The 23,737-nt window shown below is 41.4% G+C and overlaps 1 protein-coding gene across 1 annotated transcript in view; it reads left to right on the top strand.

The window, feature by feature from the left end:
* Positions 1-10,171: 10,171 nt before the first annotated feature.
* Positions 10,172-23,737, top strand: part of SPOCK1 (SPARC (osteonectin), cwcv and kazal like domains proteoglycan 1) — a 322,590-nt gene continuing 309,024 nt past the window's right edge. The window contains exons 1-2 of the mRNA XM_074883470.1: positions 10,172-10,377; positions 10,754-10,921. Coding sequence (XP_074739571.1) covers positions 10,754-10,921 — 168 coding nt within the window. The 5' untranslated portion in view covers positions 10,172-10,377. The remainder of the gene's footprint in view (positions 10,378-10,753; positions 10,922-23,737) is intronic.

Below are 23,737 nucleotides of genomic sequence, written 5' to 3'. Positions count from 1 at the left end.
GGGATCACTATCTTTGACCCTTTAACAATTTAATAATCTCATTAAAAAAAGTATATGGTCCAGGAACATGCAGACCTGACTTGTGCTAATAGTATTAATTTCTTTCTTCAGGGGGATCTCAACTGTAGCTTTGGAACTTGCAGTTTTTACTTCATCTGAGGTCAGACGGGCTGTTTTTGTGAATTGAATTTAGAAAAACATGTATATAATCAAGCTCTGCACTTTGCTCGGTTGCATTTCTGTCAAATGCTCCAGAGTGTGTGCACGCAACCAAGAATCCTGTGCTTGTAGATGAGGAAAAATAATCTTCTCAACAGGTTATTTGCCAGATACTCTGGCAACAGCAGTAAGTTGTCTACAGTCAGTTTGAGCTGACTTTAGGATCCCAAAGTACTTAAGAAAAATGTTAAACCTCTGACTGAGGTGAAAAATTCTATTACTATTAGGGTTTTGCAGACATGATGGTCTCTAGAGTAAGAGAACTCGTCTCTGTGAAAAAAATATCTCTGTTTACTCTATCATAGTGTCCCAGACTTCAAAACTGGTTACAGTTTGACATGATTGGCAACTCAAGATTGATTTGCAAGATCAAACCAGGCTCAGACCGAGTAGCACTGTTCCTATTTTGCCAACCCCACAGATGTTGGCGTGGGGAGCCTGCATCATGTGAGACAGACCATCTGGTTTTCAACTGGGTTAACTTGCACCTACATGTGTAATATAGCTCACTTATCTGAAATCAGACCTGTCCAGATCAAACTATGATATCTGGAAAGTCAAATTCCATCTCCATCATAACTTTCAGGTTTCAGATGTTATATTAAACACAAATACCCTTTTGCAGTGAATTAATTCAAGAAATCCTCATACCTTCTTTTTGTGTGTTGGAGGAATATATTTATGGTGTCAAAGGATGATGTTCCTGGCTCTATTAGATTGTCTCATTTATTATTTATACTGCATGGAATCTACTTAATTTTATTTGTAGGGTCTCTTACTTCAGTAGTTCTTGTTACTTCCAAAGCTGTCTGGAGATTTTATATTGACACAGTGTTTTTGCCCTTGATGAAAATCCTAATATCTTTTGTGTCATCAAAAAAATTGTTACTTTTTCTACCAAAAAACCCCTCAGAAAGGATAGAAAAAGACATATCTTCCCTGGAAGGGATGTTGGCTGTACGAGAATGAGGAATCAAAAGCATAGGGCCAGGAAGAAGCCGTCTAATCAATCTGCAAAGTCTCTCACAAGGCATCTTGTCTGCTTGTATACCGTTTCCCTCCTTAGGGACCCTTTTCAGAGCCTGATGATGCACAGAGAAGAAAGGTGTATTGTTTCAAGGACTTCTGTCCCTTGGTGAAAAACACTTCCAGTTTCTGCGGTTAGTTCCTCGGAATCTAATCATGAGGACAAGGTTCTACTTTTTCCCCATCTCAAGGGAATACTTCCCTTGGGATAAAGCAATGAGCACTGCATCTTGCTGCTTTTCTTCTTGTCCTTTTTTTTTTTTTTTTAAAATTTCTGCCTTAAAGTGAGAGGAACTTTCCTAGGTTTTTTCTGTGTTCTGCAATACCTCCTCTATCCCCTGGAAGACACTCACATATCGTCCTTATTTATTTTGGATTTCCTGCTTTTCCAGTGCCTTGGGATCATCAAGAGCAGGAATCAAACAATAGGCTTATTTTCCCTGGAAGCAAACGTAATCTGTAGCTTTTCTCAAATTCATGTCCCTGTAGATTTGATTAACCCTCTTAAGAGAATGTGTGAGCTCCACACTAAAATACCCTGAGTCACAGTCCCTTAGCTTATTCTATTTGGTTTTGTTTTATTTTTCTTTTCTTTTTTTTTTTTCCTCCCAAGAATACTATTTTTGGCATTCCATTGGCTTGTGCCCCACAATCCAACCTAAAATTAATACATCTCAGTTCCTCTCAGGCAGATAGTCCATCTTCCACTGCAGTGCTACGCGCTGCTCCTGTGAAGGATGTTTCTGAGCTGCTAATGACACTGTCATGGTTTTTGATGCAGCACATGTTCTTCTAGGGCATGTGAAATTATGTAAACCTTTGCCATTAGTGCATTTCTTCCCAGGCATCAGTAAAATTTTGGCTCAAATATATGGCACAGTGTGCCACCCCATGTACTACTTTTTGTGTGGACTTTGACATTTAGTTCTGTATATATTCCTGGCCCCAGGCATACTTTCTTGAAATATTAGCAGATTATTTCTACTCCCTATGGAATCAAAGCACTGCCCACCTTCCATAAATTTCACTGTAGCGTGAATTTTGCTTGGCAGATTCTGATTGCTTTGTCTGGGGTGAATTCTGGGTCTTTTGCAGTTTCTGTGCCAGAGCTTTGTTCCCACTTGTGAGTTGGTCTCCTCCTCCCTTGGTGGGTTCATTTCCTCCCACACACCCGGGAATTGCAAGACCTTGGGCTGCATTAGAACGTGGACAAATTCTTCTATTCTTTTTGTACTCTGCATTTAAAAACTTAACACTCATCTTTCATTTCTATGCAGAGTGAAGTACTAGTTAGATTCCTTTAATACAGTTTCAAATTTGGCCAGAGTTAACTGAAAACACATCAAGCACTTCAGAATCACTTACTGTGAGAAATAAGGCTACTGTCTGTCTGCCAGTCTCCACGCTCGCTGACACCAGGTTTTGCATTGTCCACATTTCTAGAGACTGTCGCTGTGGGTAAGGCATTTTCCTAATAGTATTATCAGGGTTTGGGGGTTATTTTTCTTTGTTTTTATAATCCTGTTATTATAGACAAATTAGTAATTGCTTGAAGCAGATGAAGCTGTTCAGAATTCTTTTTAAATTTTTGTCCATTTTCTGACCACCGCATGGTTCTTCGCACAGTACTGTTCGCTGGTGCAAGGACCTGCTTAAAGTACATGTGACTGAACGGGCTGTTGATAGCAGTGAGACTGTTTAGCTGGATCAAGGTCTGCCCCTGCCACGCCTGAGCAATGACTCTGCTGGGGTAGATACAGCGATATAGGCTTGTAGCAGTTCAGAGCCAATGGTCAGATTTTTGTCAGTCACCTTCAGCATCCCAAGGCCTGAAGCTGGCTGAGAACTCGGTGTTCAGAACCCTCATGCCACACCCGGGGCATATGGTCCACAGTCCTCAAATTCCCTACAGCGACCCTGGGTGCTAGCAGACCCTGATGCTGACCCTATCTTGCACCTTTTACCTCTCTTTCAGCTATTGCCACCCCTAATGACTCTCTTCCCTCCCTACCCAAACTTTTCGTCTTAAGCCCGCTGACTTCAAGGGATTCAGCGACTGTGAAACAGCATTTGGTTTTCCATAAGGGTTCAAGTTATTGGCAATGAGAATCATCAGCTTCCCTAGAGAGCTTAAGCTTCATGCCTAAAATGTAGCAGTAGGGAGAAAGAAAATTGTTTCTCTACATTATCTGAGCGTACTGCATTCTAGCACATTCTTAACATTATCCCCCATAGGAAAACACTGAAGCCACAAAGACTGAGAAGGGTTTATGAGTATTCAAACCATTACGGCTCCTTTGTGGCTCATCTTTATTGTCCTCATCTATAGACATCAATACTTTTGTTTTATTTTCTTTAATGAAAAGAGGGTTTAGTGAGAGCCAGAAGATTGTTCGGTACAATAAATCCCCAGTTCTTGTTGTTTTCACGCTACTCAGCAAATTCAAATCTGATGTTAACCATATGTAACTGGGCTGCTGCCAAGCCTGGCCTCTGAGGCTGCAAGATGTTTTGGGACTCTTCGTCCATCAGGCAGCACTTCTTCCAGACTGGCTCCGTAATCTCCAGGAAAGCTTCTGCTTTTATAAGGATCTTAGTATGTGTTTATATGAGCAAAAGAAAAGGGGGATGGGAAGAGTGCAGTAAATGAGAGGAGAAAGGGAAGAAAGAACCATAAAGAGCTCAAAATGTGAAGACTGCATAAGATCGTGTTAGAGAGAAAAGAAAAAAAGTAGCAAAAATGGGGATAATTGAGAAAGTTTAAAAAGAAGAAAATAACAACACGGGGAAAGAACAAGCACACTTGAAACTTCTTTAACATTTATGTGAATGCAAATTGAATTTCTGCAGTTCAGCCATTAATGATGCTCCATCTTCCATGCAAATGTAATTTCTGAAATCTGACTATGTAAATGCTGTTATTTATTATTGTTTGGTGCTGTGGTGTCTCACGGATGTTCAAAACAGGATCTTACTGTGGTAAATATTGAACAAACCCATTTGATATTCCATGTTAAACTCCAAATCTCTGTTTCTGATCATATATTACAGAGAGGGTTTAAGGCAGCTCTCTAAGACTGCTTGACAGTGGCAAATCTTGGGATGATATTTTCCAGTCTGAACAGAGCTACAAAACTACATACCAATGTTTCATCCCAGCTAAGTATGAAGTCTGAGGACAAATTTAATTCTAATGACCTTTTCCAGCTGGAAATGAAGGCTGCATTGGCAGAGTTAACTCTGGCATTAAACGGTGAGAGCTCTTCACTGCAATATTTATGTTAACCGATCTTTGTGATGCAATTCCTAGTAAAAGTTCCAGTAGTAATAAAAGCCACTATAAAATAAGGTTGCCATTTTACAAGATACTTTGTGAAATACCATAAAATTACTTTTGTCATGATCACCATACCCGCTAAAAAGATAAGAAAGTGAAACCATTTGTCAAATATGCAGGGTTTATCTTCCCATTAAACACTTAGTCTTTAAATTGATGAATGTTCTGATATGATCCGAATAGACTGATTCATGTGAGTAAAGTTATTTTTTTATGTTAGTCTGCAGGTCCTGAGGACAGTAATCACAAGGCTTGGCTTTTACCTAGTGTGCCTCTGGTTTTGTAGGCTCTTTCTGGAGTCAGTGTCATCCTTCAGAAACCAATCCACAGTGGCTAGGATAGACTTCTGCTCTGAGGCATCATTCAGAAGGGCTTGTTTCTTATTCCTTTTGACAGAGGAAATTGAGGATTAGCCTCAGAAGGCAAAAGTTTAACATCGTGAATAGCTGCCTCAATCTCATCTTTCAGTTTAAATGTAACCTTGTATTTGATTATACGCTTTATGTGAACACAAGTCTTTTCAATTTTAAATGTAGTTTTCTCTTTTATCTTCTAGACACCTCTGGGCAAGGTAGCTTTGCAAGGTGGGAAAAACTCGGTCCTGAAATCCAACTCCAACTTTTGTAGGTGATAAGTCACTTTATTTAGTCATTGTTTTTACTGTTTTTTTGCTTGAGCTGTTTTCTTTCTTATACCTCTCTACCATAAACTGTTCAGCTCTTACTTTGTCCAGGACTTGCCAGTATTTCAATTCACTTTATTCTGGGATATTACAACTAATACACATTAGCAAATAGATTGCAGAACATGTTGTAGGATCTTTCCAGGTCAATGGATGCTTTCTGTTACACTGGAATCACTGACACTGCGGTGAAGTGCTTCAGAAGGATGAGGACAGAGGGGATTGCACCAACTGCACCACCTCCAAAGTAGCTGGTGCCACTTTGTCTGCAAGAAATCCATAATTTTCCTGCCGTGTGACATATTTTCACTTCTGGTTGCAAGCATTTAGCAGATCCTTGCAAAATTCCAGGCACTGTTGCAATGAAATATGGCTGTCTTATATAGAGAAGAGGCCAGGAGCACAGGTGAATAAAGAGGTCAAATCAGAAGATGCATTTTTAGTATTTTTAAAGCAAATGAATTACAGTCTGTTGTAAAATGGACAAATGTCTCAGGAACTTTGTATAAGCCAACAATCACTTATTGCACAGGTTAAACTAGTTTTTTTCTGCACAATTGCCCAGCAGAGCTAACAAAGCTGAATCTGCAGTTCTGAGAATCACAGGAGGAAATAAAACCCCTGTCTATTAAAAGGATACAGCAGTATTTGGAAGATACAAAGGGACGTTAAATAAAGGTCTGTGCCACTGCATGTACCTTTTTAGTGATTTTTTTAAAATCCAGTTAAATTACAAGAACTTAATTTTCCTAATCCAGTAGTGAAGGACTCTGGTACGCAGTAAAGTACAGAAATGCACTTTAAACATTTGTAACTGTAAAGATTTTCTTTCCTGAGTGAATGTTTAAAAAAATGAAGTCAGTGGAATTGTGCCTCACAAGAGGTAGGGAAAAAACATCCATAAAAGTCCACAGATTTTCAAGGCTCTACTACAAAGGCTGCAGCCACTGCCTCAAGAACTATGGAAGCAATCAAGAAGGTGAAAATGTGTCTTGCTGCCAAATATGACTGGGGGAAGTAAAATCCTTTACGTGACAACACTTACGTGCTGTTGCCACAGCCTTTACCCTACTGGGTACACAGCTGCTGGCCACTGGATATGATGTGGGACAGGTTCAGTGGAGCTTTAGGGAGAACAGGAGTGGCTGGCTTGGTTCTCCGGGCACCCTCACTCTGGTCTAGGGGGAAGTTAACGTACTTCAGTTATGTTGCCTGCAAGACTGGTGCTGAAGGCTTTATTAACTGAAAGCCCCGCGGTGTCCTGTTAAGATGACTGTAACGCTCCCCTGCGTGGGGAAATTAGCTGGAGCTGAGATCTGGCCCTTGATGCCTGTGCATGTGAAGTGCTTTCTGCACCAGAAGGTTCTGCTTCCAGAATGAACCCGGACAGGCTACAGCATGGAGGAGCTGGCAGGGCATGGGCACAGTTACAACTTCTGATCAATTGATTTATACAGTTGAAGTGAATTATCAAATAATATCCAAAATCAATACTGTGGCACTTTTTACAGCTGCAAGCACGGAAAAAAAATTAATATTTTTAACTCTTCAATAGTTCTTCTAACTTGGAACAAAGGAGCTTTTTACATCCGAAATACCAAATAGTTGACTCACCCACTATAGAGAGTTCTCTAATATTATATTCTTGGATCAGAATTAGAGGCAATTATAGCACTGCCCAGAGATAAAAACCAGCCGGCAAGGGTGTTTCAATTCTAGTCATGGATGATAAACAGTGTGGAGGTGAAATGCTGCAGCTGCTGAGTGATGGAGATTGCTATCAGGATTAAACAGGAAGCCCATGTTTTACTGGATCAAGAAAGATTAGCCATGTTTTGAATATGGGATTATGAAGTAATTAAATAAATGAAGACACATTTCTGACACAAAAGCTACAAGTAAAAATGTAATTAGTCGCTTTATATACAATGTTCCTGTAATTTGTCATTCAGCTCTTTGACTGGCAAGCATATCAGCCTGCTTCATGCTAAGTGAAGTCAACCGTGCCGAAGTCACTACGGGCTGAGCCTGGCGTGCTCTGCTAACAAGTGTGTTTTACAGGGTGCTGCTGTAAATATATAACGGGTAGAACTCCTACAACTTTTGGTGGAAACAATGTTCTGCTGCTCCTTACCAGCCTGGCCTGGCAGTTCATGACTTGAAGAAATGGTCAAGTGAGGACTAAATTGGTTTGACCTCCAGTGGGATCAAGAAAGTAGTAACTAGTGCATCTATGCAAAGCTGGAAGCACTGATGTAGTTCCTTGCGCACAAAAATCCTCAACTATGTAACAGCTAACGTGGTTTGTGTAGGACAGTGCTGAAATGCAGCAATGTCTGGGGTGAAACATGAGTCAAATGGAACTGTATATAGCTGAATGACAACAGATTTCTGTAAGCTCACTGGGGAAATCTCTTAACCATGAGATTTAAGATGGTGCAAGATCTTTAATGTCTGTGCAGAGAAGACAAATTCTCTGTTGTTAAAAGCCTTACAGAAAAGGCCCATACAGAACAAACTGCACAGTACTCTGTTAATCTAAGTAGGAAAGGTGAAAGCTTGTGTTCACCCTGCCAGGTGGAAGTTTTACAAACCTTGTCTGTTACTGAAACTAACAGCTTTATAGGAAAGTCTGTGCACAATGGAGATGCTTGAGAGGAACACTTACCTTGGACCACCATCAGAAGAATGGTATAGTCCAGTATAGGAGCCAAGATGGAACAAGGCGTTTGGATATGGATTTACATCCAAATCTGCAGGGCTTTGGTTTGGATTTCTTCCATTTTTGGCTTTTATTGGGATATATTTTGCCCTTCTGCAGCACGTAGTTTTCATCAGATTCTATGTGCACCAAGGGGAGAATGCAATATGGGGTACTTACATGCAAATGTGCTTGTTCTATGCTGTTAAAATTAATAAAACCTCATTGTTTTTTTTCAGTCCCAGAGGCTTTTATTGTGGTTACGTGCTATTTAGGAACTGTATTTAAAATCAGATTTAGGAATAGAACTGTATACTGAGTTCAGTGCTCAGATATAGCAGTAAAAAATAAATAAATGTGACCCTTTTCTGTGTTACTAAAGAAACGCCTAATGTGTCTGTTTGGAAAAAGTGGAATTAACCCTGTTGATAGTTTTCTTGGAGAGAAAAGGCAGTATTTACAAGATAGTTTAATGAACCATATTTTTAGAATGTCATATGGAATGGTACTCACAGCTCTGTTCAAAATGATCAGCCAAAGTACGTCCTCATTTTGGGGCATCATATTAATTAGCAGGGGATGAGTTGTCTCTTCCATCCAGGTGCAGAGAACGAGACCCTCAATGAGAGCCTCCTCTCCATATTTTAAAAATTGTGGATGTGAAATTTCCCTTTTTCCTATCCCTTGAAATGCTAGAAGTAAGAGGAGGAAGAGTGCCTTCTCATGGTCTTTGGGGATGGATACAGAAACATCACCCAAATCCCAGTGTAGGACATTGCCCAGCCCTCCTTCCCACCTCCTGAGTTGACAGTGGACATGTTTCTCCTTTCTTGCTGGAGATGGTCTCCTTTCAGTCTTGCTTCTAGACCAGTATGTAGCTCCCCTCATCTGTCTCCTTCCCATTTTTAAAAACAGAAGATGGCTTTCCCCTACGCCCTTCTGATGGCCTGGGCAGTCCCCTACTTCATCATCTGATTGTGGGAGCAGAAACGTCTTCATGGTGTGGAATGTGTTGACCAAGGGAGGGGAGGTCCTTGTCCAAAGAAATTAAGAAACCTGGGATGACTTTTGTGTCTTCGAAATGTCATCACTTTTGTAAACTGTAAACCCATTGACTCAAGACAGTCCTATCCTACGTGGGGTTTATAAAAGCTGGCGTTTGTTGGGTTTTTTGTGGTTTTGAGGCCAGTTTTATGGCTCTGTAACTCTTCAGAGTGCAGCAGCAGTGAGGAATTCGCTGCCGATCTCTCTGCAGAGGCCACCCCCAGCTTTCCCCACAGACATTCTCCCCAGCAGCCCGGCCCTGCCGCACCACTGGGGCTTTTCGGGGCCAAGGCACAGATCTGCAACAACCCCGCGGCCGGGGCCCCTCTTCTCTGCGGGCTTGTATCAGCACTAGCGTGGCCAGCAGGGACAGGGAAGGGATCTGACCCCTGTGCTCGGCACTGGTGAGGCCGCCCCTTGATGAGTGGGTTCAGTTTTGGGCCCCTCACTCCAAAAAGGCCATTGAATGACTCGAGCGTGTCCAGAGAAGGGCAACGGAGCTGGTGCAGGGTCTGGAGCACAGGTCTGATGGGGAGCGGTGAAGGGAACTGGGGGGGTTTCATCTGGAGAAGAGGAGGCTGAGAGGAGACCTCATCACCCTCTCCCTGAAAGGAGGGTGCAGAGAACTGGGGATGAGTCTCTTGAACCAAGGAACAAGCACCAGGACAAGAGGGAATGGCCTCAAGCTGCGCCAGGGCAGGGTCAGACTGGCTCTTAGGAAGGATTTCTTTGCAGAAGGGGTTGTTGGGCGTTGGAATGGGCTGCCCAGGGCAGGGGGGGAGTCCCCATCCCTGGAGGGGTTGAAGAGTCGGGTTGACCCAGCGCTGAGGGATCTGGTGGAGTTGGGAACGGTCAGTGTGAGGTTCATGGTTGGACTGGGGGATCTACAAGGGTTTTTCCAACCGAGATGATACTGTGACAAGTACCCCCCGGATTCCTCCGGCGCGAGGCTGTGACAACTCCCTCCCCTGCCCGCCGCCGCCCGGGGCTGAGGGACGCTCCGCGCCTCCCCGAGAGGCCGTTGCGGGCGGCCGCTGGGCGCGCGACTCCCCCTCAGGCGGGCGCCGGCAGCGCGGAAGCCGCGCGGCGGTAGATGGCGCCAGACCGCGGCTCGCGGCCACCCGCGCGCCCCCGGCACCGCGCGCACAGCCACGCGCACCCGCACAGCCACGCGCAGCCGGAGCCGCGGACGGCGCCTACGCGGGGGGTTCGGCGGCTCTCCCGGACCCGCCGCCCCGGCAGCGGACAAAGGACGGGAGGAGGAGGAGGAGGAGGAAGAAGAAGAAGAGAGGAGGAGAAGGAAAAAGAAGAGGAGGAGGCGGCGGCGCGCACGGTGCCCGGAGCCCCGGCCGGCGGCACTGCCCGGAGGTAGGGGCTGCCTCCCCGCCCTGGCAGCCAAACTTCGCGGAGCCGGCGCTGGCTGCTCCCGCGGGAGGTTTTATCGGGGTTTCGTGGCGCTGTGTTCCCCCCTGGCTGGTGTCTGCCCGCCCCCAGGTGACCTGCTTTTATTTTTATTATTATTATTATTATTACTGTTGTTATTCCCCGCCCCTCCAGGCTGGGCGGGCAGGGTGGGTCCCAGCGGACCGGGCAGCTCCGCAGCCAGAAGTTGGTGAGGGGCGTGAGGGGAGACAAGCCCGAACTTGGGGTCCCTCAAACTTCCCTGCCCGAGGAAGCCGCCCCCGCGGCCGCGCCGCCGCTCCGCTCCTCTCCGCTCCTCTCCGCTCCTCTCCTCTCCTTGCAGATGTCGGGGGTGCTGGTAATCGCTGCCTGGTGCTTCCTGCAAGTGGAGAGCCGGCATCCTGAAATCATCACGAGTAATAGCAATCATGGCAATTTCCTGGACAACGACAAATGGCTGAGCACCGTTTCGCAGTACGATAAAGACAAGTACTGGAACAAATTCAGGGATGTAAGTACTTCCTCCTTTACCGCATCCTTCTTGTTTGTTCCATTTCACCGTAGCATCCTTTCAATGGGAGGCTGCTGGCTTTTAGAAGCTGTGGGGAGAAGAGAGATGCAGCTTGGGCAACCGGTTGCTGTGCGTGTGAAGGATGTTCAGAGCTGTCTGGAAGCTGGACAGTCAGTCCTGGCATTCTCGATTTACCCCATCAATCGGGGCAGTTTGGGCTCCGTGTTGGTCTCGCTGAAAGCGTATGGTCTTCAATTTTCCTTTGGGGAGGAACTTTGAGCGAAGTTTCTGTGCCTGCTGCTTAAGAGGCTAGTTAACTGTAAAATGATGAGACGGTGTGTGTGTAAGAAGGGAATATTTACCAGTTCAGGCCACAAGGTGGTAAACAGTGAAGCTTTTTTTTGCCTGCAGATTTGGTGGAAAATATTTTATTGTCAATTCTGCTCATGGAGATCTTTGGCGCTGGTATATATGCTTTGACTCAGGTTTTTTTCAGTCTGGAAAACAGGGGTAGCTTCAAGATGCGTTATGACATACAAATCACTTAAGCTTAAAATTAATTCTTGAATTCCCCTAGTTTGGATACAATTGCGTGTATTAAGTCAATGACTGGAGAAAGGGAAATGCAACGTTTGTGGTGAATGTAATATTTACAGAGCTTCTTTTGCTTCTGCTTATAACGCTGAAAAAGCTTTCTTGGAGCACACACAGAAAATGCTGCTTCAGTCTGCCCAAGGCTGGATAAGGGAAACATCACTGTTAACGTTGATCATGAGCACGTTGAGGTTAAGTGTTCTCTATTGCGTGGGATTTGTGTGCTGTGGCTGGAAAGGGAAGAGCAGAGCTGGCTAGCAGCTCTGCTAGTGCTATTCTGTAACATTTTGTTTGTTTGTTTAGGAAGCTCTGGTGTTTTGTAATATATTAAGTTAAACTTGCATGCTTTGCGTTTGTCTCTGCAGTCTTACCACTGTATCTTACTTTGCAAAGAGAAAGTCAGAGTATTACAGTTAAACGTGACCTGTCTCCCTAGCTTATTCTCTCTACGTTTTCCTGTAGTTGTGGTCATCTCTGAGAAATCATGCTGCTCTGAATCTCAATATAACAAAGTACGGCCTTAACAAAGGTATCAACAGATATGTCAGAACGTATATTTGTGTGCAGTCACTGTGATGACATCCACCCACTGGGACTGTTGAAGTTCTTGTGTAATAGGTGTCTGGAAAAGCCCATGCTTGTACAGTAGCTACTATTTATTAAGGAGATTCTACAGTTAATACAGATTCATAGATTTTTACCAGGCTCCAAGGGAATCTTTGTTAATATCTGGTTTAGTTTCCTGGGGAACGCAGGTTAAGCATTTCACTTGATGTGAAAATTCGGCAGCATTTGAAAATGGTAAATTGAATGAAGGACTGAGAAATTAATCCGAAAACACTTTTAACGAGGGACAGATTTATAGCAAGGGACATTTTTTAACAGTCTCCTTCCGAATTGAGGTCTCGCATTAATCACACTTCTTGAGCTTAAAGTTTTTATTTAATTTTATGCGCTTTTTTTTTTTTTTTTTTAAGCCTGGAGTCCTTGCAACTTCTGTTCTTGTCCCCTTGCCCCAATCTCACAAGTGCAATTGTCAGAGAAATTATTCCTCTTGCTGTGGAAGATGTTCATGAAGATTACCTCTTTCATGTGTTAAGGTTTCACACATGAAAATGCTTTTTTAGACTTTCTGAAAATGCTAACAAAAACTGGAAAGCTTCAAAACTCTTTTCTATAGGAAGAATCATATTATGGGGAAAAAACCTCTTAACCAGTCCTCTGCCAGGCAAAAGCAAATAGTATAAAGTTCTTGCAGAGCTTAGGTATCTTTCTACTTAGCTGTCTTAAGGGTTCTATTTAATGACTTCAAAACTAGCATGTTATGAATGCATATGATTATCCATGAAACCTTTTATGGGGCAAATTAACAGACACTATTAATCACTTCCTACCAAGCTTTTTCCAAAAAGAAAATATAAAAAGCTTGCATATGAAATTAAGCTCTTAATAACTTTTCTTCAACCAAAGTGATTTACTGCATCATAATCTCCTGGAGAGGTGCTGTGTCCACAGGTGAAGACATGCATAGGTAGTGTTGCTGCCAGTGTAGTAGGTATAGTAGAGACAGCACGCTTCTTGCATGCAGAGATGTCATTAGAAGAAATCTGATCCTTGCTTCACGCCTGTGTTGTCGAGGTTAGATTGTTAAAACATTTGTTAAAACACTGGTGAGAGGCAGCATAACAGGATTAACTGCTGTGTATGGGGTAGATTAGCATTTCATTCATAATTGTTGAATTGTAGGGAAACTATCTTCCCTTTCCTCCCAAACTGTAACTATATATATATACACACACACACGCATAGATGATGACTAGACGAGGTTCTCGATGTGGGCTTTGCCCAGGAGGCTGGAGTATAGAAGTGGCGATTCAGTTAAAACCTTCTTGGGTCTGACACTACAGCTACTACAGAGCAGAAGGCCTAGTTTGTACCCTGTAAATCAGCAGAAGCAAGGTTGCAGTAATTATCATCATTACCTTTAGTAGCTTTCGGAGTTTTATGTCATGTTATATAAATAAAACTGCACAAATATTTACATAACTGAGTCCTTATGTACAGTAGGAGAAACACTACGTATGGAGCTAAGATTTGATTGGTTTGGGTGTGGCCACTTTAAAATCTGTCCCTGCATGAGCACAAACATCTGCGCACACATATGTGCGTATAAATCTGTTGTAATGTTGTAGAACTGGGTGGTTTTTTTTACAGATGATATATAATTGAATATAAAATTTTAAATTGGGCTTCTCTCAACTTTTTCAGGTTATTCTTTTCAAAATCAATTGGTTGGTCAGCCTTATTGAGCTATTGTCCAATATGGCCTGATTTGAGAAGACAGCTATTGATCGTTTTTTTTAGTACGACCCATATTTCTTTTGGGCAAAGACAGCATGGTAGTTGCACTTAATGGCCCAGCAGCCATTACTCTTCTGTGAAAAGAGAGCGCAGAAGTACACCTCATTTGAAGTCTGCGTTAACATCCACATAACGGGGCTAAGTTTTTAAGTCCGACTGAATTTAATAGTCTGAAATGTTGACCTGTCAACATTTTCAGAAGGCCTCAAGGAATCACATTAAAACAATACTTTACAATACAATCTTTTCACAGCTTGAACACAATTTGTAGAATATTCAAGTGCTCCATTTTAAAAAACAAGCAGAGCCTGTAAATGAATAATAAGCTCAATGGGACTTATCTGTTGTGAGGCACATGCTGTTGAAAATCTTGTATATTGTCCAGCTGTCCAGTATCAATAATGGTGTAATATCGGATGTATTAATAAGCTTTCAGTACAATCTGAACTTGATATTCCTGTCTGTCTTCCGCCCCTTTTGCCTTGTCTGCCATGGGCTTTCTGTGTGATAAATCACCAAATCTTAGCCCTGCCTTAAGTCCCATTTTACAGCTGGGGATAATAGTATTTCTCTTCCTCACAATTGTGTGTTGGAAGCTGTAAAAAAGAAAGGACAGAGCTCAGGATCTGTGGTAATATGGAATTTGTTATTCAACTAATCCATATATTGAATGTAGCTTGAACCATACTTAAGTAATTGACTAGGTCTAGTTTAGTAAGTATCTAAAAAATAAAATATAAATCAATATATTTATTACTAGAAAAAGAAAAAAAAGTAAGCAAGGTGGAGTCTGTAGGACAGGCCTGCATCTATTTCCTTTGTACAGATTTGAGGCTTGGAAAAGCAGACATCAGGAATATGAGAATCAAATTAGACCTTTTGATATTATGAACACAAATGTTAAGGCCTCGATCTTTCGATCAAATCTGTTGAGAGATATCCTTTGGCTTAAGAGGAGTTTCAGTGCAAATTTGACACCTGAATGTGAAGTGAATTCTTATGAATCCTAGAAGGTATTTATTATGGGAATAGCCGTACACGTTATTGTAATAGGTCACGCTGCAGCATCTCATTGCGTTCACAGAGGCTTGGCACGGAAGGCATAGAATAAGTGTCCTCTTAGTGTTAGGCCTGTCTTTAATCAAAATTATATGAACAGACTAATTCTATTACTTTTACTTGGAGTTATGTCTATTATATTATTAATGCTTAAATATAAAAAGGTAATAAGTTCAACTAGCTATGGATTAAACTGCAAAAAGGAAGGAAAAAAGCTAAATGAACTTGGAGGATCTAGTATAAACCATACAAGGAATTTCTGTGAAGTTGAAAGCTGAAAATCTTGGCATGAACTCTGGTTTCAGTGCATGTTTATGCATGGCAGCCTGCCAGACCACGTTCTGAGCATTAACTAAGCTGTTTCTTTAAATTTTATTGCTTACAGAGTTTCAGTTCAGGCTATCATGTTAAAACCCCCTTGCATTATATGCCTGGAGATGCTTTGAGACTATGCATGCCATGCCTAAGATGCAAAGCATGAAATGTCACCACCTGTGTGTATACATTTCTGACTGGCTGTGGATAAACAGTTACATATAACTATCAGCAGCATTAATAGTTATCTATAAGTAGATTAGATTAGATACTAGATTTCCCAGGTTGGTCATGGACTACCATCCCCTGATACAATCCACTGAAGAGACAATTTGGTCAATTCTTCATGTACATCACCTTTCTGAGCCTATGAGTGCCTCCTCACACCTGATCAGAAGTGCAGTGTTGGGTGATCAAGCAAATACAGGGCTAGGAACTGGGGGACCTGTATTGTTCCAGCTTTGCCACTGATGGATTGTTGGACTTTGGACTGGATTTTCACACTTCTTCACTGCTTTTTCCCTTGTTGCACTTACCTTTCTCTGATTTGTTTAGTCGAAAATTAGAAGTGTGGTAGTGAAACTTGATAGCAGGGAGTTGGAAAACATGACCAATACGGAGAAGGGTTGGAATACCAAGCAGGCAGAATTGGAAGACCTTGAGAACTCAAGTAATATAAATGAAATGAAATTTAAAAGTACAAAGTAGAAGGTCATGGAATTGAGAGCTAAGACGAATTTATTCTCAGCCCTGGCAGCTCAGCTTGAAATAGATGAGAGGGAAAACCTGTGTACTTTCATTGATTTGCAGAGTTACTCTAAGTAACGAAAGTAATGCTACTCTGAGGAGAGCAAATATATTGTAGGAATGCAGAAAATGAAAGATTTCTGGTTCTGTTGAAGAAATAAAATTGTAAAATGTATAAGAGAGAATACTTAATTAAAAATATGAGCACTTCTGATCACTGAAATTCAAGAAAGACAAGTTTTTGTGGAGTTGGTAAGCCAAAGGCCTTCCAGCATCATAGGGGAAAAGTTTGTTTTAAAATAGTATACTATATTACTTTACTCACACAAAGCTGATTGTGTAAGAGTAGATTTGCTTCAGAATGTTTATTGAGAGAGGGACAGCAAAAGCTGACTTGTGTAAAGCTGAGATAAAGAAAAACTTAGATAATTGGTGACAAAAATAACCTTATTCCTGAATTCAGGGATAAGGTTATTACTCTACCCACAGTTGTGTTTTAAAGTTACCTTAATGAGCACTTTAGTTTCAATATCTAGTTTGGGTGTTAACAAAAAAGATTATGATGTAGTAAACTGTAAAAAAACCTGGATTTGGGGATTCTAGAGGCCCTGGAGTTTTATATCACATGTGTCTGTTCATTGAGTTTAAAGCCCCTTGCAGATAGCTGTCTTGCTCCCTGTCCATACAGCTGCTGGTGTGGTGGAACTGTGGGAGTGTCAGCTCTGCACAGCTGTGGGAGATTCAATATGTTAAGAGTCAAATCATGTGTTACTGGTAAATGATTAAGAGGCAAGTTGGCTTGGCCTGTCAGCCCTGCACAGCTGTGGGAGATTCAATACTTAAGAGCCAAATCGACATCAGCTGGTCAGCTCAGCCGGGGAGCGCTGTTTGGGGGAGCGCTGTTTGGGGGAGCGCTGTTTGGGGGAGCGCTGTTTGGGGGAGCTTCGTGAAGGTGGAGAGCTCTGCTCAGAGAATTCTGCTTGGCGAGCCAGGCAGGAGCTCTGTCCTGCGCTGGCTTGGAGAAGTGCCAGCTCTGCTCTGCGCCGGCCTGGAGAAGCAGCAAGGCCCTGGAAGAAAGATAAGTCAGCTCGGAGAAAGTATGGAACTGTTTTTGGGAGAGAGGGTTGATGACTGTCTAGTTGCTGAAGTAAGAGCTAAGGTAGTGAGAGCATATATATGAACCATTGTAATAATAAAGGACTCTCCTTCTGCACTTTAATGGAGAGTCTGTGCCTCAGTTGCCACAGTGGAACCTGATCGGCAATACTCAAGTATCCCCTGATCCTTTGGGATTTTTGAGCTAACAGTTCATTTGTGTCAACTGGTTCTTTCTGCTGTCGCTTCCCTGGCAGATACATGTCTTCAGTGTGGTCTCGCTATCAAGGACTCAGCTAATTTCAAGATGCTGCCTGATACACGAAGGGGAAGATACTTAGTCTGGGATTGCATTTTCTTTGTCTGTGTTGTATTTAGGTCTACAGGCAGAATGAAGTATTTTTCTGCTAACAATTTATTACAAGAACACCACATTTTCTAGTTTCTTCACCTCAAATGTAAGCACAGGTTTTTCTGTGATTCAGTAATCAATACATTCAATACATGTATTCCTGGAGAAACCATTCAGGCCCTGCTAATTATGTAGTGGAGATAGTCATGGGAAAGGTTACAATACACTTGAAGAATACCTGCTAGCTAGGTAATGGATGTACCCAGTCAGTGAAGTGGCTGGTTACGTGATGGGACACAGGCACCTCAGGCTTGCTTCCCAGGAGATTATCATTCCAAGCTCACCTTGAGATTTAATTGAAGGTGAAGATTGTGTGTATGGATTCCAGTAGATCTGGAGTGAAGTACAACAGAGTTGAGATGTGATTTATTAAGTCTACCCAGACACTCTGAGCATAGGTTGTCTCTTAGGGCAATTCTTACTCAACAGAGGGACAGAGCTGGAATATAAACGCGATTGAAAATTACAGCTGAGATGTACTTGCCATGAAGTTTAAAAGAATAGCAAACCATGAGACTGAATCTGTGCAAATGTAATTCACAATCAGCTTCTTACAAACAAGAGAGATACGCTTACTCAAAATGCCCTTCTCACACTTAACACTTTCCTTCTGCAGTGGACAAGGGAAAAATAATGGCATTTATGTCAGAATAATTAACTTGGGAGGTACAGAGAGCCAGCTTTTTGTAATTAACTGACACTTATCCAGCTTCCCTAGAAATTACCTAAGACTCCAAAGCTAAATAGGTCAGTAGAAAACTAGAGTGTTAGTTTCTGTATTATATGTATACTATCTATTATAACTGGAATAGTTTTCACACTTAGAGAAATGTTCTGAAGGCTGCAGTCACAAATCATATCCCTGCTACAGCATTCTGTAGATCTGAAGTTTTCACTAATATGTTTCAGAAGTTTTTAGAGTAACCGTTCTTGTATTCTACTGCTTCCCCCCCATTTTATAGGATTTCTTTTCCATAGGGGCTTGCTTTATTACAAATTTAAACTGTAATTTTGTCAGATTCCTGGGAGATGAGTCTTCTGTTCCGTTTTTGGATGTAGACTGCATGTGTTAAGAGTTGCAGCAGGACCTATAGGAAATACAATGATGTGAAGAGCATGCTGCGCCTTTGTAAGGACAAAAGATAAATCTTTTGTTTCTTGATGAGCATGAGGTTAAAAATGGATAAAAAAGTGGAAGAACCGGTTTTGATGTATTGCATTGTTAGCACCTTGGGGCAGGGGGGACAAAAAAACCAAATCAAAATCTGATACACAGTTGTGGGATAGATTTTGTTTATATGTTTGTCACAACTCACTCTTGTAAAAGGAAAAAAAGAGGGTAAAAAACCCCACACAAATGAGCCATACATCACTTCAAACCATGACGATATAAAATGGGTGGATTGAAAATAGTCCTAGGAAGCTGAGTTCTGATGTCTGTTAGTGTAACAGCTGTTATTAGGCTCAAGTGTCCATGGGTAAATAATACTAGTTTTATGTCAGGTAAATTGTCCAGGATTAGGGTTGAGAAAATCAGTCTCATTATTCTCAAGTGCCAAAAGTTAAAGCTTGGTTATGATACTATGTTTTGAACATCAGGGAGATTATTGCCTTTTTTTTTTGTCTCTGATACTTTACTGTTTGCTCTATATTTATGGTTTTAACCAGGAGGCTAGAAATACGTAATTTCAGTTAGTGAATTTTTAACAATGTGTGCATTTTTTGAGGATAAAATACAAGACAATTTGGGGTGGGCAGCTGAGCTGATTTTACAAGAGGCAGGACTTCATGGGGGAAATGGATGTAAAATATTACATCTAGGGCATGAAAACTCTTTTTGATAACATCTGTTTATTCAAGGGCTGTGATTATTTCTTTCCTTGTGTAACCAAAAATGAGATTCATCCAAAAGAGCTATAGTTATGTTCTGAGGTCTTGGTTATGTTCAAGCTGATGACCAAATTCTCAAAAACTTCAGTGAGGCCTGAGTTTGATTCTCATATTCCTCATCTTCTTGTTCTCTTAGACAAAGAACAACTGTGCATGAAAGAACCAGTTAGATTGAACAGTTCTTTTTGACTTTTGGAGGACATTGTGTAATTGGAAAAGGCTGAAAGATCAGGTGTCTGGGCAGCATAAATAGAAGCAGCTCCCTCAAAGTCCCTGGAAGAATCAACCTATCTGAAAATCAAACATCTACAGTCTACAGAATACACATTTTATAGATTCCAAGCAAAACAAGAAAGTGAAGTTGAAACACAGCAAATACTGCTGCCTCCAGTGTGAATTTCTGTACTTTCAGCACTTAACTGTTTCAGCTTTACACAGGGCCTTATTGCTGAGAAGTTACCAAGTCTTAACTTGGTAAGTAGTCTGTCATTGGGTAGATAACTTCAGCATTTATCATTGCTGGATTCGCTGCTGCAGGTCGACAGCTAAAATTGAATTACGCACTTGGACTGAACATCTAATGTCTAATGAGTTTCAAGGCTAAGATATGATTCCAAATTCAGTTTACAGATAAATTGCTAAGCTACTGAATAGAGGTTTTGGCTGGGAGTAGATTGGTCTTTTATCTGTCACTTCTACAGCTTGGTTTGTAATCTAGGATAACAGAAAATCATTCTCATTAAATAGGTACAAGGGGGCATCAATTAATTCTGTGATCTTAGCTGTCCTTTTAATGAACTTAGTGTCATAAATCCACTGATTGCTGTCTCCTGGGCAGATAGAAAAATACTTTATTAAAAATTACTGTTAGAGTAACTATAATCAGAATGGTTTTCAAAAAAGGTTTCAATCTATCATGGTTTACAGACAAACACTGGGATTGACAGACGTAGTGATACCTGTCTGTCTATGCAGGTTATTTTGAAACTGTTAATCAGGAAATTCAGCTGTGTATACAATTTCTTTTGAAATTTCACAGCATATTCTGTGAATAGTTTTTATGTGCTTTTTAGCTTGGAGATCTGTCTTTGCCCTTTCCTTCCCCGAGTTCCACTGGCTATTCAGAAGTTTTTCAGCGTTGTCTTCAGTGCTTGTATGTTGTCACCTCTGCCTTTCTTTTCAAGCTGAGGCAGTTAGACAGCTTGAACCTGAATAGAAGATTGAGGTAGAGAGGTGGAGGCAGCTGCAATCACTGGGACTGGGTGGGGGGGATGCTTAAATTTTAGAGAATGGAATGGGAGGGAGGCTGAAAATTACTAGTGCAGGATTAAGAAGAAATGAGGCCGAGTTGCTTGTTCAAGGGAGCGAGTGGAAAACATTGTTTTTTAGAGTAGTGTTTCTGCGTGTACTAGGGATGTTGAGGGTCTTGGTATAATTTGATTGCAATTGGTAAATATTAATAAAAAAATCACTTTTAGAGCATTCAGAAATGCCTGTCATTTCTTGTTTGGTAACAAGAGCCTGTTGTACTTTGAACAGTCATTTCTAGGACAACTCTTGTTAGTCTTCCAGCCTTTGTGTACGCGCCAGTACCTCCTATACCGTACACCCTTGTCCTTGCTCGTCTGGGCGCGGTGCTGAGCGCGTTTGCCCGTGGTGGTACACTTAGTGCCAGCCACGGAACTGGCCAGGGCGTGGGCCAGGCCAGGGAAGACCCCTCTGGCTCGGGTAGGAATGGCTCAGCTTTTGTGGTGGTCTTTGCTACAGCTCAGAGCACTCTCCTGATGTGGGTAGGCACATGGGGATGTAGAGCTAGGTTAGACAGATGTGGAAGCAGAGGATAAAGCTAGTTTAGAGTTATCCATCAAGCTAATGCCAGATCTAACAACAAAATTTATGTCGTGTAAGTCCCAGGACAGTGCTCTTCTACTGAGCTATGTACTGGGTTAGAATACAGAAAGACAAAGCTTAACAGGACTGTATCCTTCCTTCCCCTGGATATATGTGCCAGTATCTGACAGCAGTGTTTATTGGGTCAACTTAATTTCTTGTTTGATAACATAAGCTTCACTCAAGGCATATAAGGAATAAATTTTGTTCTTGTTCTTCTAAGTGAAGCCAGGGTAACCAATTTTTGATGCTAGCTAGTCACTATGTGTTTATTTAATGCTATGTAGGAACAGCTAGTTTGGTATCATAGTGAAGGGGGACTAGGTATTTCCTGTTAAAGCAGAGATATTAGGCAAAGCAGATTTCCTGTATCTCGTTTTATTTTAATGTTAAACTACATCTGGTGAAACTGATGACTCTTAGGATTTTTAAAATCTACTGATCTCTTTAAAACTTGTTTCAAATGGCTAAAAAAGAAATTGTTTCACATAAAAGAACACTGGGGTGCTGCATTCAGAAAGGATATCTATAGGCACAGGATAATTAGTGATTTAAATACAGAATTGGCTGTTGTATTCCTTAAACACAGCCATGAATCTCCACATTATAGTTCACTCAGGACAGCAGCATCCAGAAAGAAATCATGTCACATTTAATTAGAATAAACGGGAAAAATACTGCACAACTGTCAGTTATGCGTATAACTGCAGTTCTGCAGCATGAAGGGAACTGGTAAACCAGATATATTTGCTCACGAGGAAGTATATAGTAATACTGATCAGTGGCCACAGATTTATTAGTCTCTTCATGCTTATATAACAGAGCATATAACAAGATGCTTAATGGTTTATTTTCATTGGAATATGAGGCAAGATGGAATGAAACAATGATCCTTATGTGACACAAATATCTGTTTTTGCATCTAGTCTCCTTTTCTTTCTATAAAGCCTTTGGCTCCTCTTATGAAGAGGTGCTTTGTGTCATATGTGTTTTATCTTAATGTTGAAATGATTGGCAGAGTGAAGATTTTGTGGCTTGTAATGAACTTCTTATAACCCAAGATGAAAAGTAATCTTTTTCACCCAGAGATAGTGCTGTTAGAGATTGTGACTAAGCATTTTCTATCCAGGTGCAATGCCTTGTAAAAGAGAAAAGAAGACTGAACACAAGTTCAAGAAACTTTAATGGGTATAAATGGACAATTTTTAAGCATTTGTAAAGAGATAACATAAACAATTTTAGAACCATTAAAAAATATATTGAAAACTTCACTTCTAAAGCAACATCTGCCATCACAAATAGTCCCATCTCTGTATGTAGAGGAAAAAAAAATTCAAACAAATTCTTATAGGCCATATTCTGCTATCAGTATTTTTCCAAGTAACAGCAGAGCCTTAGCATTAATTTCTGTTGAGATACTCCATCCATGGCTTAACAGCAGAATATGGCCCTATGTAATCAAGAATGAGCAATATTTTATGACAACAGGGCAGTGTACAAAGAGATAGATGTGGCATGTGCTCAGTATGGCTGTCGTTCTCATTAACAATGAAAGAAGCTGCAAACAGGAAGCAATTTTGAAACCTACCTCCATCATTGCAAAACCGTTACTGATATATCAGGGATGGTGCAGTTGATGTGTTCCATCCAGGGTGATGCAAGATTGTCTATAAAATTTGAACTCAATAAGGAGATATGTAGATATAAAATAAGATACTAAGCTGAAGCCTTAGGGCATGGCTGACTTTAAAGCTGAAGCTTCCTGAAATTAGGAGTTACTGAAACTAAAATGATGGAATAAATGTGTTTTCCTCAGTCATTCCTTCAAAAGGGAAATGACAGGTGCAAGCAAATGAAAAAAACCCAAACAAACCAAAGCCAAACAAAAACCAAACCACAAAAAAACCCAAAACATACAATCTCTGTCATAAGTAAACGAATGCTGGTAAATTTAGTGAATCCAGCCAGAGGAGTCATGGCTGAGATGGAGACATGCTCTGTTAAGTGAGAAATCACTGCTGGAACGATCTTTGCGAAAGCCCAGAGATCTCTTCTCATGGGAAATGCTTGGCAGAAAGAGGAAATGGAGAACACGAGATGTGCCTCTGCGTGCATCGAGGTAATGAATTTCTAACCACAGACATAATGGGAAAGAGGTAGATAAGGAAAAACATCTTCTGCTTCATTAGAGAGGATTCCAAAATGGTAGGCTGATGGTGTTAGGGTCAGAGGGAGAGGAGAGCAGGAAGGGACTTAGTATAAAACTGAGTTAGCTGCTGATCAGTATCCTGCATGACCCTGACCTGACTGTACACGTTTTGGACTCCAAGAATCACCGCTGGCTTATTGCCAGAGGAGAAGCTATTAAACATCTGCCCTTACGTGGTCTTCCTACTGTGTGACGTGTGTGTTGTGTGGCGGGTGGTATTGCTTTTCGAGGTAAACAACAAAGA

This window comes from Strix uralensis, chromosome 14 (assembly GCF_047716275.1).
Source record: "Strix uralensis isolate ZFMK-TIS-50842 chromosome 14, bStrUra1, whole genome shotgun sequence".
In the NCBI taxonomy this organism is placed as follows: Eukaryota; Metazoa; Chordata; class Aves; order Strigiformes; family Strigidae; genus Strix; species Strix uralensis.
Note: the sequence above shows the minus strand (reverse complement) of the source record. Positions and strands in the feature narration are given on the sequence as shown.